A 16,310-nucleotide genomic window follows, 5' to 3' on the forward strand; every position below is an offset into this window, starting at 1 on the left:
CCACAGAAAATACTTTTATAAGCTAAACTTTGTTTTCCAGGTGTTATTTCTGCAAAGTCGCTATGAAATTGACCAAGGTTCTTTCCTATAAGTTCGCGACCATATCTCTTCTTAAACTCTGCTGCAAGCTTTGGGATGTCTTCATTATATAAGTGCATACTGTCGGTATCCTGGTAAAAGATTTGAAGTCCCATGTCCTCTGCAGTACAGAATACTTCATTCATAATACGTTTTGACATAGACAGAATATTAACACCAAGTGGACAGAAGTTAAAGTGTCTGCAAATGCTTTTCGTTAGCTTGAAAATAGTTTTATCTGAACCATCCAAACCTTCGAACTTCACTATATGGTTGTAATTTCTTATAGCATATCTTATAGCATCTTTGTCATCTACTATGGTTATTTTTGACTCAATAGGAGATAGAATAGTTTTGCCATAAATGCTGTTCAGAATGAGTTTTATAATTTCTTGTAAGGGGTTTTCTTCTTTCTTATACTTTAACCTTAACTCAAACAACTTCTTTACTTCATCTCTTATTCTCATATCTCTGTTTCCATCGTAATAGTATCCTTGCAACACTTCACATTTGACACCTTGATATTTTATGAGGTCTTGTAATGTTATATGGTCAACATACATGAGACAGCAAGTGTTTGAACTTCTTGGAACGTTAAGTTCTGGATTTAGTTCAGGGTCGCAAACTATTAAATGAAAGTGTCTGGGTATACCAATCTCTGTTATCTTAATGAGAACAAAGAAGCCAGACATAAACTTTTCACCAATGGGTTCCTTTTGGTCGTCATCGAATAAATGTCTCATGAGATACTCTGTGCTTAACATTTCTTCCTTCAATACTTTTGGAATTCCTTCTAAAGTATAAAGTCTTGCTATAGCTGAAGGATATAATGAAACAGTGTCGAAGTCAGCAATGAGTTTCTTTTTGCTCTTTTGTTTCATGTTATCTGACAACATACATCTTCCACCTTGAATGCATCTCGAAATAAATTCTCTTGGTTTATTTGAGAGGTCATAAAGATTTCCATTCGGGAAGTATACTCTGTTCTCAAACAATTTGTTAGCAATAGAACAAATACTAACGTAGTCATAAACGTTTAAATCAAACTCTTTCAATAAGTCATTGCGGAACTTTACAAAACCTTCTCTTAAAATTCTTACATCTTGTTTGCAGTAAAACGTGCTATATTTTTCTAAGTCGAAGTGGTTTTCATCTATTCTGCAACCTTTGATGGAATCTATGTTCTTCATAAATGTATCTGCATCATGGATAAACTTACATGCTTCAGAAATGACACCAGTTCTGTTGTCATTTGCTAACAAAACACTGCTGTAGTAGTTATATGGAAATACTTCTTTCGGTCCTGTTTGTAAGTTAAACATAGCAGGAAATAGTTTAAGCTTCTTATTTATAACACTGTAAGAGTCTTTTATAATAATTGCCCGTCCTTTATATAAACCAGTTATTTGCATTGTTCGTGAACCTTTAATGATGGGAGTTCCTTTCACTTCTGTCATGTGTCTTAAGATGAAGTTTATGTCATAACTGAGGTTATGGAAATATATTAAACTCTTGTCAGGAAGTCTTTCCAAAAATTCTGTTGCACAGTTTTGACCCCAAATACTTTCACTAACTGAACCATCTTCACTGTCATAACAGATGTTAAAAGCTTTATGAAAGCCATCCGTACTACACTCAAAGTCAGCAAAGAAAACGTGCTCAGGTATGAATTTACATTTAGCTTTATTTACTTCTTTTGACTCTGCTTTCTTCTTCAGTTGTACACAATACTTTGGAGCATATGTCAAATCTTTAAATGGTGCAAGGTTCTGTTTATATAAGTCAGTCGTATATGTGAAAAGTTCTCCATAAGAAATAGGTTCAAAATATTTGCACTCCCACAATGTTTTCATAACATCCCATAGCGGTGTAGTTCTATCCATGCGAACTACATATTTATCTTCTCTCTTTGTATATATTTTCATCTGTTTTTCAATGTTCATTCCACCACACTCCTTCAAGATTTCTATATAGTTTCGAATGAAATATGTTGTCATTGGAAGTCTTTCATTTAGCATGTAGTGGTCTTCAACAAGAAGTAAGTCAATAGTTCGAACAGTTTCACATTCTTTTGGTATGTATCTCTTTATTTCATTATGTCTTGAGTCATTGAAATAACCAATGGTAACATTAAATGCTATACCTGTTGCGTCAGAAATTTCTTGTACTTTACTTTGAGGAAAGTCTCTAACACGAATGACTTCTCTCATGTGGTCAATAGTTTCTTCATTTACTCCAGCCTGAATGCAAGCATAAACGAAGCAAGTTATCTTCTGTCATAAGTGTTGCAGTTCTTTTGTTCAGTTCATTGAAGATTTGGTAGCGTTCAAGATTTATAGGTAATGTGCAAAGATACTTCCAGAACTGACCGCTTCTCTTCTTATAAAACTTCTTTTCACCATTATCTTTCCAAAAGCTTTCTATAAGTGCTGGGTTTCCTGTTTGCTTAAGAGCTTCCAAAATGGCTTTCTGGTCATTTGTCAGTGTGCTTTCATCTCTATATGGTCTCTTTTTTGGTTTGCCTTTCTTTACATCTGACATCGTTAAGCCTTCATATTCTGTTAAATCATACATCTTTATTTCGGTAAGATTCTTTATGTTTGTCAAGAAGAAGTCATAGTGCATTTCAACAATACCTGCAGCATTTGCTTCTATCTCTGATATAAAGTTCTCCTTCAAGAGCTGATGTAGTAATGTTCCAATATTATTGAGGTTTAACGTAGAACATTCATACTTTCCACCAAGTTTATAACATACCATCCATCTCTGTTGGGAGTTTATTTTAATTTTCTCTAAGAGTCTCATGAAAACCTTACCGAAATGTTTGTGTAAGTAGTCTCTGTTTGGTTCATCTAAAGCTTCGATGTTAAAGTCAATGAGTCTATTGCCTGACTTCACATTTCTCTTCCTATTCTCTTCATCTTTCTTTAACCATCTCTCACCTTCTTTTGGTTTGTCGTCAATGGAACGAATGACATTATTAGCTTTGCGAACTTGTTCTATAGCACTTTTAAACATCTCTCTTCTCTGTTGTTTCAGTGTGTCGTCTCTCTTTCGTGTTTCACCAACGTTTGCATTTGTTATGTCAAACATCTCTTCACTTCATGGTACAGCTTTCTTGACCAACGTTTGCATTTGTTATGTCAAACATTTCTCTTCTTACTTCATGAGGTACTGAACGTCTATGATATAAGTCAATAGCAACGTCATTTAAAGGAAAAGTTTTGTTATTAATGTAATCATGAATTCTATCATAAGTTATTTCACCATTATAGTCATTGAGGATGTCAGCGAGTGCCTTTTTGTTTGTTGTGTAATGCTTTGCAACATCTATATTAGCTTCTGTAAGAAGTTGTTTTATTTCCGAGTGTTCTAACTTAGACAACTTCCGATACATCTTTAGTAGGAAATAAAAAAAATATTTTTTGAAAAAATTAGATTAGATTTTTTTAAGTTATTTTTCAAAATAATTTAATATTTTTATTTTAATGAAACACATGCAAGATTGCAAGTTCTTTTCATACAATGCTCTCGCTAACTGCCATCAAGAATGAGTTCAATGGTTCAAACGTTAATGTTATCTTTAACAAGAAGTTTGTGAAAGAATCTAAGTTTGGTCAGTATGTCAGACCATTAGCTATTGTCATTGACCGCAAACGTTATACTTCACAAGAGTTAGCAGTAGTTTTGAAACAAAAGGGTTTCTTCGTGAATGTCAAAGATACTCATTATACTATTATAAAGAACTCCAACATTGACTTCTTCAGTATTGCTATGAATCTTTCCGAACAGAAAGAATATAAGAAGGGTGAAACAAATGTGAAATATTATTCTTCATCTCTGAAAACAATAACGAACAAAGATGTTATACAAAAGTTCTTACCAAAGGTTGAAGAAGCTTCTATTGACATTGACGAAGGAAGTGAAATGGTTGAAGAAATTGACCCTGAAGCTATTTAACCAAAAATATATTTTTGGTTAGTCTTCATATCGATATTTTACAACAATTCCCCAATGTATAAACTTTTCATACGCTTTTTCATAAGCTTTATATACCTTCAGAAATTTTGCATAATCTTTAGAAGCATTTAGATATTGTTTAAATGCTTTGTATGTCTTCAGAAATTTTGCATAATCTTTTACATGTTGTTCGTTCTCTTCTTCTGTCATGAGTTCCGAATATTCTAAATTCATGTTCTTTCATATGAGATAAAATTTTATAAAAAAAATAAAATTAGCTTAGATTTTTTTATTCTTCCTCTTTGAAGTTATCGAAATATTCTGTTATTTTTTCCTTCAGTAATGTTAAGTCTTCTTTGAATGTAAGTATTGTGCAACCTTTGATGTCATAGTGTGTTTGAGGAAGAGTATTTTTGACAATTTCCTTTATTTGCTCATTCGGTGTCATTGAAATCGGTAAGTTTTCACGATAGAACCAGTTTCTGTCAGATTTGTAAATCTTAGCAAGGTCATAAAAGCTTTTGTTGTTTCTTCTGACTAAATGCAACATAACCATATCTTTATCTTCTTCTTTCTCCAACTCTTCAGTATATATCATATACTTATAACTCTTTTCCTTTCCTTTTGGTACTGAACGTGGTATTCTTTTCTGTATGCTTTTGTCTTTGGATTCAATGACTTCATCTTTTGCTTGAAGTTTCTTTTCCATCTCTCCACGTTCTGCTTTATATAGTTCATCTAACATCATGAAAATATAACAAGCATAACGAGGTGAAGCCCACATTGCTACAGCATTTACTAAAAGTCTATGAACATAATAACCTTTCAAACCAGGAGCCAAATTTTTACGATTTTCGTACGGAATCTCTTCTCTCGGTTTTCCGAGGGAAGCAATCATATGAGGAAATTCTTCTAAAAGTTCTTTTGTCTGTTGGTTTTCAAACCAATGATATGCTTGCTTTGTAGAATGAAGAGCGTTCAAAATACTTTGCATTTGGTACATGTCATCTTTGACTGAACGAATGAGACGTAACTGTTTGTTATACTGTATGTACTCGTATTCTTCATTTATGGCTTCATGGACTATAACTGTTGTTGTGTTCTCTAATGTTGACATATCTGTCTTTACATACAAAATAAAAAAAAATATTTTATAAAAAATTAGCGTTATTTTCTTACTTTCACAAAAGACCAAAAATAAACGCATTACATGTATTTTTCAGCAACTTCGTCAAATAATTTTATAGCTTTACCTATCTCATCTACTTCAAACGTTTCTTTACCTTTCGTGGGAGCACCATACATTTTCTCAAAAACTTCAAGCAGTTCTGTTTCAGCAGCTCTCATATCATTAACAAACACAACCTTGACTCTATTGACTGTACTGTCATATCTTTGAGTTATATTATATGTCCTTCCTATCTTATATCTTTTTGTGTTGAAGTCCTTCGGTTTCTGAACGATATAAAGTAAGCCTTCACTGCAACGTTCTGAGTCGAATGAACCATATGTTATGAAGTTATATCCAACAACTGGGTCAATCCATAGAAGAATTATTGGTATAAGACTTTTGTCAATGAGATATGCTGTGGTTCCATAGAATCTTACCGATATCATGAGCTCAGGATTTCTTGTCAAAATTTTCTGAGTTGAAGCATTTCTAACCCAGTCGTTTGTTTTCTTTCCAGATGGAGATATAATGTCTGACAAAGAATATTTGTTGTATTTCTTTGAGTATCTTACGTTTAAATCACCAATTCTAACCAATTTGGTGTTATTGTCTATCTTTCTAACTGTTTCAAACTCAATGTTTGTCATTTTCTGTTCTTACATACAAGATAAAAATTTTTTTTTTAAAAAAACTAACTTTATTTTTTCTATCTTACGGAAATTCATGAAAATTCACGAGACCCAAAGGGTCAGAGCCGCAAAGCGGCGAGGGTGAAAAAACAGGTGAAAAAAGAGGTGAAATCTCACCTCTTCACCTATAATATATTTTTGTCTGATTTACATCCAACGAAAAAGTTTAGAAGAATTTTCTTATTCTTTCTGGCATGTTTTTATCTTTCCAGTACTCCCGCTCTAATGGTCCCAGATGAGTTGGTTTAGATTCTCTCAAGTTCTTAGATGGTATAACATCTTCAACGCCTCCTTCATATCTTACTTTATAAGTGTCATCGTTTATGTTGTAGTCAAGTATTTCAATAACCACTCCTCGCTTTGCTTCGTCAATGGTTTCAGCAAGTTTGCCATTACTACTTTCGACTAATTTATGACGAGGGTAAAACGCTATGGAGTCGTCAGCAGCTTTTATAAGATATCCATTACCTTGCGTAGAGTCTACGATATAATAATTTCGACTTAACCTTAAACGTTTCTTTGTCAACGGTTTGTCGTCAAGAACTACACGAACTTTTGTACCAGGAATGAGGGTAAATTGTGTTGAATTTCTGATATTTTGTGTTTGGCTTCGTTTCTTTTGTATATACTTTTCTTCTTGTTGTTGTGTCATTGAATTTGGTGTATGCCCTGTTGTAGAATGTGTTGAGGAATTATATACTTCGAGAAAATGTTTCATTGTTTCTTCGGTAAAGTCTCGCTCTTGATTTAAATCTCTGAGAGTCCTTATGAAGCGGTTTATGATGCCGAGTATGTTATGGTTATGGTCTTCAGTAGTGTAGTGAGTTATGTTATGCTTAATGAGAAATTCTGTGATTTCGTTGCTGAGGTATGCTGAATCCTGGTCTGATGTTAAAGTACTTGGGTTATGTTCTGCTACAAACTTTTGTAAAACTCTTAACACTTCACGAGTTCCTTTATTTTTCATTGGATATGCATATGCTTTACGAGTGTTAACATTTATGAAGATGAGGAATGGTTTATGTCCTCCTTTTCTGCTTTGAATGAGAGTGTCAAATTGGTATGCGTCAGGAGTGTTGGAGTAAATTGGTAAAAAGTAGTCGTAAGGATTTATTTTTGTTTGATGTACAACATTTTTGTCAAAGAACCTTTTCACTTCAGCTCTGTTAGTAAATCCCCAACTCTTTGCAGCTTCATTGAACTTCTTAAATGACCTCCATGGATGTTGTTCGAATACTTCTTTCAAGCTCATTTATGTAAAGTTAAAGATTTTATTCTAGGCTCAAGCGCGTTCATTGAACTCTATACCATGCAAATACAGTCACAAATGGTGGCATGTAATCTTTACCCGAGCCTGTTGGATTTGTTGTGAAAGTGTGTGAATGATTTCCTGCGGTTCCACAGAAAATACCTGCGCTTGAATCTACTGGGTCACTTGAAATATCATATCTATGCATTCCCTGTCTATCCGAACCTGCTGCAAGATTTGTATAACCTCTTTTTGTTATTGAATGTGAATGACTACCTGTTGTGTTTGTAGTTCCTGTATGAGTGTGCGGTGGAAGGTTTGCTTCAGTAATTTTCTTCGAACCTCCTGTTTGCTTTGAAGAGTTAGCACAGTATAAGAATTTGTCTACAATCTGCTGCCATGTACCAAAACCCAGAACTGTTGCTGGATTTGTTGAGTTCATTGACGTATAAATAGAACCTATAGGATATAATGTTTGAAGTATTTCTGTCTTTAATGTTTGAAGCTCTGTTTTGTCTGCTTTCTTATCTAACATTGTTGGTAGTTCATATGCTTCAAAGTTTCTGGCATGATCTTCGATATTCCTGCAACTCTTATCTAAATTGTTAAGAGTATCTTTTACGCTTGTACTTGGATTTTCTAATGGTGCACTTGAACCAAGGTCAAAGTTCAATATTATGTCGTCTGCTCTAACAGTAGTGAAGGATTTATGTGTATGTTCTTTGTCTGCTTTCTTATCTAACATTGTTGGTAGTTCATATGCTTCAAAGTTTCTGGCATGATCTTCGATATTCCTGCAACTGTTATTTAAGGAGTTTAGTGTATCTTTTACGCTTGTACTTGGATTCTCTAAAGGTGCACTTGAACCAAGGTCAAAGTTCAATATTATGTCGTCTGCTCTAACAGTAGTGAAGGATTTATGTGTATGGTTTTTGTCTGCTTTACTGTCTAAAGAAGTTTGAAGTTCATTTATATCGGAGATATTGTGTTTATGAGATTTCAAAACTTTGTTCGTTGCGTCAAGTTCATTTTTGTCAGCTTTACTTTTAATAGCATCTTCAAAAGTTATTTTTGCCTTAACTCTTAACATAAATCTTGGTTCAACTAATACACCGTTAACAAAGAAGTATGAAGCATAAATTTCAGCGTTATAACCAAATGTTTGTGGTGCTATACCTGTGTCATACTGTACAGTACAGTGTATGTCATAACCTTTAGCACGAATGAATTTATATCTTCTTTCATTAACATTTTTCGTCTTCACTTCTTCATCCTGTGTTAAATATCCATGATAGTCCGTTATAATCTGTTCATCTGAACTTATATAATGAACATGGTTCTTGTCCGCTTTACTATTTAATGTAGCTTGAAGTTCATTTATATCGGAGATGTTGTGTTTATGAGATTTCAAAACTTTGTTCATTGCGTCAAGTTCATTTTTGTCCGCTTTACTATTTAATGTAGCTTGAAGTTCATTTATATCGGAGATATTGTGTTTATGTTCTTTATCTGCTTTTTCGGCTAATTTCTCTTCTATCTCATTTATTTCAAGTTCATGCCTACCACCACCTCCCGAAGAAGTATTTTTCTTCAGCTCTTGAAGAACGTCCACTTCGCCATCTTTGGTGTCAATAATGAGACTTTGAGTTAAAACCTTTCCTGTCTTAATGGATGTTTGTAAAACTTCTTCTTCACCATGTTCGGGGTCATGGTCGTCATCATATCTTGTGAAATCAGAGATGTTGTCATACATTAAGCATATCTGTCTCAAAAGTTCTGCTATTTGAAACTGGAACGAAAGATATACAGAACTTTCATCATCTCCTAAAGTCAAGTCTGCTTTCTTAAGTATTTCTTGAATGTATGCAATGAGAACAGAGTACCTTGGAAAATATTCGAACAATATTTCATTAGCTGTTGGTTTTGGTGGTTCTTTTGGAGTTTCTGTTGTTTCAGTTCCTTCTGTAGGTTCTGTTGGAGTTTCTGCATCTCTTGACTTCAATGCTCTTGCTCTCAAAGACCTAAATGTTAGAGCACCGGGTTTTACAAAGGACTTTATAAATGCTTTAATAGTTCCTGGTAAGTTATTGTTAGCATTAAGTAAGTTCCTTATGCTTCCATCATGTACGTCCATAGCACTATGTAAAAAATCTATACTTTTCTTGTAGTCAGCAATAGACTGACTGTGATTTTTTAAAGATTTGTCAATACCTTTAAGCCAATCTTCATGCATGTCTGATACTGAGCCAAGAATATCATTTGCTTCCTTTAGTGTATTTTGTGCTTGTCGTAAAGTATCCAATCCCGTACGTGCATTGTTTGCTATACGTCTTACAGTATCTATTTGACTCCTTGTTTCTTGCATCCAACCAGATAAAGTTTTAATAGTATCAGAACCATTTGAAATGAAGTTCAAAGCATTTTTGACGTCATCTAAAGCTTCTTCACCAAGTACAGCCCATATCTTTCCGATTTGGTATTGAAGAACTCCATATGAAGCAGCTGTTAAACCAGTATTTATAAGGTCCCATATCCATGATTTAGCAGTTTTTCCATCCTTTCCATCCTTTCCATCCAAACCGTTTTCGCCTTGAGGTCCTTGTATTCCTTGAGGTCCTTGTATTCCTTGAGGTCCTTGTATTCCTTGTGGTCCGGTGTCACCCTTCTCTCCTTTCAGTTCATCTTTATGTTCGTTATAATATTCTAATGTCATAAGGTGTACATCATTACTGCTACCAGCAACTCCTAATATTTGTTTCTCATTCATGACTAAATTCTTTAGGCATTTAATGTTGTCGTCAAATCGAAAGCTCTTTAACAATTCAATGAGAACATTCAGTACTTTCACTAATGAGGCATCTACTGTAGAATTTATATATTGCACCGTTCCATCATTTATGATAGGAACTTTACTTATTGTAATGAATGGGTCATAAGTGTTAAAAGTATCGAAATCAATGACTTTTTTAGTTTTTCCATCGTCAATGACTAAATCATTGCCTTCAATGGTTAAAGTTGAGTTTTCGTTTACTAGTTCATGTGCTCTTCTTGCTTCATTTGTTTCATACGCATATGCAGCAATAGTCATATTTTAATGAGAATAAAATGTTGTTCTATTTGCAAAGTACTGACCCAAACGAATACGGAACAGTAAAGCTACAAACAAACTTAGGTCTTCAGAATGAAGCGCTTGCTTTCAGAGTTGTTGACTTCAATACTATCGCAACTTTTGTCATAACAGATGAAACAGATTTCATGGAGTTTGAAATAGATGGAAAGAAGCATGAAATAAGATTTCACAATAATGTAGAATATAAGATGGAAACATTAGCTGGAGTGTTAAATGCGCTCATAAATACTACAATAAACAAGGAGAACGAAGAAAACTTAATGAATGTTAAACTTATTGCAGGAGTTTTGAAGTTCAGTTATGCGAAGGAGTTTAAGATAACACGAATGAGTCATAGAGTACAATTGCTTCTGGGAGCATACCATATGACATTTCCTTTGAAAAGTGTTGACAAAACGATTGAGATGAAATCTGTTCCATACGTATGTTATGGTAATTGTTTATACATTGAGTCAAAAATAGCTAATGTCACAGGTATTTCAGGAGTTAATAGTAAAGGTTCAGTAGAATATAAGTCTTTCTGTTATGAAGTAAATTCAATGTTCATTCCAAACGTTCCTGTCATAGCAACTCATTTAGGTAAATGGGTTCGCATTAGTCCTCATAATTTGAAAGACATGCAATTCAGACTAGTTGACTTTCAAGGAGAGCCTGTAGAACTGAAGGCACCAGTGCGAATGACTGTTGAAGTTGACTTTTTAGAAAATATTAAATGCAACAGCTTACAAGAGAACTCAGAGCTAAAAATATAAAGTATGAATGTTATGTATTAGGTCATGAACTTTGGTTGTTGCTGTTTGATGAAACAAATGAGTTAGTTATGTCAGTCAAGAGAACAGAAAAAGGCGTCAAAGGCGCCGAGCGCAAAGCGCTATATTGTGTTAGTGAAAACTGCACCAAGTCAATAAGATTAGGTTTGCATTATGAAGATGAGTTCGATACTGTTGAAGAAGTTTTGGATAGATATTACAAATTGCTAACTTGAAATTTTTTTGACTAACGGCGCAAAGCGCCAAGATGGGCTCAAAGAGCCCTCCTGACTGCTTTAATTTACTAAAACATATTTCAAGCAAAGTTTATATTCTGTTGAAAGTTTTGTATACTCGTTCGAATATTTATACTTAAACTCAACTCCTGTAGTTCCTGGTGTTTCAATGATGCGGATGTTACCTATTTTCATGAATGGTGGCGTTTGACCACAGCATTCGATTTCAGGGTCGAGATAGTCAATGACACATTGTTTCCCTGTTATTCGTGATATAACATTTTCAAGGTCCTCCTTTGTTAGAATTATTTGGTTCTTGCTTATAAGATTTACCAAAAGCTTCTTATCGTCTTTGAGTAAGATAGTTTGGTATAACTGAAGAAGGTAATGGTCTACGTTATCTGAAGGATTTGTTTGAACATTTGTGTAAGGGTTGTCGTTGGCTTCTCTTGAAAGAATTTGGTCCAGTGGTGGATACTCTAACTTAACATCTGATGTAGCGTTAGCGTTTGAAGCTGAGTTTAAATTCACCGACTTAAGTTCTGGTTCTTTTTCTTTCAAACACTCTGAACTATAGTTCTTTATGACAATATTGTTTGTCGTTCGTGAGTCAACATTTGATGTTGGTTCAATTGGAACATTAACGGCACCAGCTAAGATGGATTTGCTTCTCATTTCATATAGAATAAAAACCTTTTATATGTATGAAATGAACAATATACTCGACAAGGGTTTGAATGTAAAGCTAACGAATGAAAATATTGTTGAATTCACTGAGACAGGTGCTGTGTATAAAGATGTAGAACTACTGAACAAAAGAGCAAAGGGAAGAAGCAGGAACATGAACAAAGGGTGGAAGCCTATAAAAATTTATGTCAATGATGGCTCAGGAGGTTCAAACATAAAGTATGCAGAAAGTTATAGAGTTTATGCTCTCAAGGGAGAGAAGCCTTCATTTAAGAACAGCTATTCTAACACATATCCTCAAAAGCTAACGGATGGAGAAGTGGATGATATGAATGACAGCAAAAATATTAACAGAAATGGCGACAGAGATGCATGGAATTTGTTTACCATCAGTCAATTGAAGGTTAAACTTTAAAACAATGTTGGTCGTTCCCATGGAATGTTTTTGACTTTAATGGTATTAGTCATGATATGAATCTCAAGGTATGAACGAGGAGAGATGAGAGACTTATATGCTTCCCAAATTTCTTCAAAAGGTAATGTTATACCTGACTGTTTCCAAATGAGTTCAATGTCATAGCGTGAGAAACCTTGAAAGATAACGAAGTCAGTTATGAGACGTTTTATGTTTAAAGCAAGGAAACGCCATGTTTGCATAAGTATTGCTACAGTTAAGTGGTAATGTCTGACTTTAGTTATGATGTTAGCTAATGGTGAGTCTGCTTTTGACACTAAACCTTTTCCGGCGAAGTCGTCACAAACGAGCAGAGTGTTTGAAGGATACTTTTTGAAGGGGTATTTTGAAAGTTTTGATAGAATGTAGTTTGTCAGTCGTTTCATATCGTAAACTCCTGAGTATTGACGTAAGTGGTGTTTGTCAATAATTCTTTCCATCTCTTCTGAAGTCTTTTGCATTCCTGACTGTATGAACTCTACAATAGCATAATATTTTCTCTTACGTCGAATGTAACGTTGAAGAAATTCAATGAGTTCGCTATCTGGAACTTTAACGACAGAGGCTTGAACTTTTGACATAAATGTTTTCGCTGTTGAATCCATAGAGTCTGAAGTTGCTGATATAATGATTTGGTCATAGTAAGAGTCGTTTCCTAAACGCTCTGTTATGAGTATATGACGAATGAGGTTAAATGTCTTACCTGAACCCATCTTTCCACAATAGAAATACACACCATTTGAACAGAATTCATAATCTTTGCTGAAAGGAAGAATAAGAGAAGAGTTAAGTTTGTCTGTAGTTTCATTCATGTCTTCATCTACATCATGTATTAAATGCTTCATTTTATCTCCATTAAAAATGCAAGTCAGAAATATTCAGAACATAGCACCGAGTCTAACTGACAAGAGTATAAATATATACTATGAACATGTTATGATGAAACCAACCAAAATTCAAGAAAGTCAGTATACTTATGAATATCCAAGACACTGGGTAGAGTATGTAGGAGGTGAGAAAGCTATTGAAATAAGACAAGTTAGAAGTATTCCAGCAGGAAGAACAATATTATTGAAGAACTTTAATGTTTTGAGGTATAATGATGAAACAAAGAAGCAAGATAGTTTTCCTGTTGCTGTGTATGTGAACCTAGACACAGGAGATGACATGAAAGTTTTTAACACAAAGCTTCAAACGGTAGTGAGAGAACAACTGACTGCGGAAGGACACCCATTACCTTCAGAAGTTACCATAGCGTATAATTTTGAAACAAATGCAATAGATTTTAAAGTCGTCTCTGCAAAGAAGTCAGGTTTTACATTTAATGAAGCAGATGTATATTCGAATGAAAACTTCAAAGCTATTGCATGGTTAGATAATGACGATTGCTTTAAGAAAATATTTAAATTCAGTGACTCAAAGATGTCAATAGATGACCTTCGTGGAATGTTACCATCGACGTTTACAGTAGAAGGTTCAGCAGGATTGCTTACAAGATTGTCAATTGGTGGTATTTGGTCTCGTGAGAACATTGTTATAAAATCCAGTATAAGTGAATTTGCTGAAGAATCTATATTATGTCTTTCAAACTACATGTATTCGCCGCCGAAGCATTATAGTATAACAAACTTTGTCAGTAAGTTTAATATAAGACTTGTTGAACCTTCTTCAATGAAAGATGTTGTGCTACCCAAAGACGGAAAGGATGGACTCATTATTGAGATGATTTTAATAGCATATTAAATGAGCTTGTTTTTAAAGGTCATTCATGATGAAATAACTGTTGTAGAAGATGTTAGCAATTGTTCAGACATTTTGAAGCGTATAGATGAGATAAGAAAGAAGTTTATGAATGAGAATGTTTATGTTTCATTGACTTTCTCCAGTAACGAGAACTTTTATGAGATAATATTGAAGAGAGATGATTTTAATATGGTGTAAATGGTAGCTTGGACAGCTTTAGGCGCAATGGGAACAAAAGCATTAGCATTTGGAGCAAAAGCACTTGGGCTTATGACGCAGTAAATAAAATGAGTGGAGGAAGGGTTTCGAAGACATTAGATGCAAATAAAGGAAGATTGGAGGCTGGGTTGCAAAGAAGTTAAGATTAAATAAAATAGGCCTCATAAATAAAGCATCCAATTTGGTTGCGACTGAGTCAGAAAATGCTTTAGGAAAGGACGATGAGTTTGCAAAACACGCAAAAGACTTTAATGACCAGATGAAAGGTGAAACAATGCATTTAAATAGATTCGATGGAACTAAAGAAAATGTTTCTTCTCCACCAGTAGTTCTTCCGTATGGTCCCTATGGAATGTATGGAAATCCTTACGAAAGACCATTTGACCCATTGACTGGTGGAAGTAACTGGTATCATTACGGCCGAAGAAGAAAGACAGTCAAGTTGGAGACAGACGTGAAGAAAGCAACTAAAAAGAAACCAAGGAAGAGAGTTATAAAGCAATGAATTCAACAGGTTAGAAAAGACCCAAAGGGTCTCGCCGCTTAGCGGCTGAGGTTAGAAAACGTGTTAGATCTAACATTCTAACATAAACATTATTTTTGTGCTATGTTTTCATACGTGTGAGGGTGGTGAGATCATTAATTTTAAGTTTATTTTTTATTTTTACTGAAAATTTTTATTTGGATGTAAATGACAGAACAAAAGCAACTCATTCGAATTCCACAGTATAACAAACATACATTTAAACATTTATTCTTCCTTCCTGAGCATAACATGTTCTTTCAAATACATCCGAGACCAGTTGACTTTTCATTGACTGTGTATAAAGATAGAAATAGTTATATCATTAAACCATACGATGACGAAGGTAAGTTATGTAAATTGTACGTTAAGAAGTTAGAGAAAGTTTATGGCTTCAAGTATGACTACAATAGGGTTAACACTGATGATGAAGATATTGAGGAAAATTTATGAGAACATTAGTGAAGTTGTTAGTGAGAACGATAGTGAGAACGTTTATTTTTTACATTAGTGAGTTCGTTAGTGAAGTGAAGTGGGTGGTGGTTTTGTAAATATTTAAGGTTAAGTTAGTGTTGTCGTTTGTGTTGTAAAATACACGTTAACGGTTTTGTAAAGTGTCAAATTCACAAGTATTGGGTAAAGTGAAACGCAGTGCCACCATACACGACTTAGCCATACTAACTATATAATCAAACAAGTTCTTCAATATTTTAATATTAAATACGCCGAAAATGAATCTAAAGCTGTCAGAAGATATTTTAGTTATATTGCAGTTAAAAATATTCCCGCAGTTACTGGAAAATATCCTGATACAATTGTTCGCAAAGATATGCTTTATTCGCATGATCATACAAATATTATTAATTCAAATAATATTGAACGTTACTACCGTTGCATCGATCATTCTTGTCAAGCACGTTATTTAGTTAAAATTGAGAACAGTTCAGTTTCCGAAGATTTACAAAAGGAACATATACCCGAATGCAGACAATTTAAAAAGTTACAAAATGAAAAAAAAATGATCTTCATAAATCAATGACTCTAACAGAAATATACAATAAGGCAATGGCAAAATTTTCTGAAGACAACGGCACTTTTCAGCAGATTAAAAAATTTATGACAGAACTTGCTGTTGGTACTGATGAAAACCCATTAATTAAAGATTCATTGGTCAGGGAAGTTTATAATAAGTCCAGAAAATTTTCTGTTGGAGAAAAAATTACAGACGATGAAATTGCTAATTTTTGTTTAATAAATGGCGAGAAGTTTTTCATTGGCCATGATTTTCAAGCAAATTGTGAGACGATGTTTTTTGGTTTTGAGAAGGCAATTCAATTTGCAAAAGAAGCCACAGATTTATTTTGCGATGGAACTTTTAAAATTACACCAAAACATTTTCAAAAAGGACAGATGCTAACAATT

The 16,310-nt window shown here is 34.0% G+C and overlaps 6 protein-coding genes and 2 pseudogenes across 8 annotated transcripts, besides 2 other annotated features; 3 read left to right on the forward strand and 5 right to left on the reverse strand.

Moving 5' to 3' along the window:
- Nucleotides 1-15,551: part of a mobile genetic element that runs on past the window's edge.
- Nucleotides 847-2,358, reverse strand: TVAGG3_0611730 (annotated as a pseudogene). The gene has a single exon. A coding segment is annotated over exon 1 (1,512 nt).
- On the reverse strand, nucleotides 4,328-5,041 carry TVAGG3_0611740 (KilA, N-terminal/APSES-type HTH, DNA-binding family; the record flags this gene model as incomplete). Its single annotated transcript, XM_051240061.1, has 1 exon — nucleotides 4,328-5,041. One exon carries the CDS (start codon nucleotides 5,039-5,041, stop codon nucleotides 4,328-4,330), a length of 714 nt encoding a protein of 237 aa, XP_051097885.1.
- Nucleotides 6,426-7,150, reverse strand: TVAGG3_0611750 (integrase core domain containing protein family; the record flags this gene model as incomplete). The annotated part of the gene is made up of 1 exon (XM_051240062.1): nucleotides 6,426-7,150. A coding segment is annotated over one exon (725 nt), but the record flags the coding sequence as incomplete, so codon positions are not given.
- Nucleotides 7,191-7,682, reverse strand: TVAGG3_0611760 (phage tail repeat-like family; the record flags this gene model as incomplete). Its single annotated transcript, XM_051240063.1, has 1 exon — nucleotides 7,191-7,682. One exon carries the CDS (start codon nucleotides 7,680-7,682, stop codon nucleotides 7,191-7,193), a length of 492 nt encoding a protein of 163 aa, XP_051097887.1.
- Nucleotides 7,743-9,281, reverse strand: TVAGG3_0611770 (keratin-associated protein family; the record flags this gene model as incomplete). Its single annotated transcript, XM_051240064.1, has 1 exon — nucleotides 7,743-9,281. A coding segment is annotated over one exon (1,539 nt), but the record flags the coding sequence as incomplete, so codon positions are not given.
- Nucleotides 10,253-11,029, forward strand: TVAGG3_0611780 (uncharacterized protein; the record flags this gene model as incomplete). The annotated part of the gene is made up of 1 exon (XM_051240065.1): nucleotides 10,253-11,029. One exon carries the CDS (start codon nucleotides 10,253-10,255, stop codon nucleotides 11,027-11,029), a length of 777 nt encoding a protein of 258 aa, XP_051097889.1.
- On the forward strand, nucleotides 13,826-14,146 carry TVAGG3_0611790 (uncharacterized protein; the record flags this gene model as incomplete). Its single annotated transcript, XM_051240066.1, has 1 exon — nucleotides 13,826-14,146. One exon carries the CDS (start codon nucleotides 13,826-13,828, stop codon nucleotides 14,144-14,146), a length of 321 nt encoding a protein of 106 aa, XP_051097890.1.
- On the forward strand, nucleotides 14,434-14,870 carry TVAGG3_0611800 (annotated as a pseudogene). Its single transcript has one exon. A coding segment is annotated over exon 1 (437 nt).
- Nucleotides 15,552-15,571: 20 nt separating the features above from the next.
- Nucleotides 15,572-16,310: part of a mobile genetic element that runs on past the window's edge.

Source organism: Trichomonas vaginalis, chromosome II (assembly GCF_026262505.1).
Source record: "Trichomonas vaginalis G3 chromosome II, whole genome shotgun sequence".
Classification (NCBI taxonomy): domain Eukaryota; phylum Parabasalia; order Trichomonadida; family Trichomonadidae; genus Trichomonas; species Trichomonas vaginalis.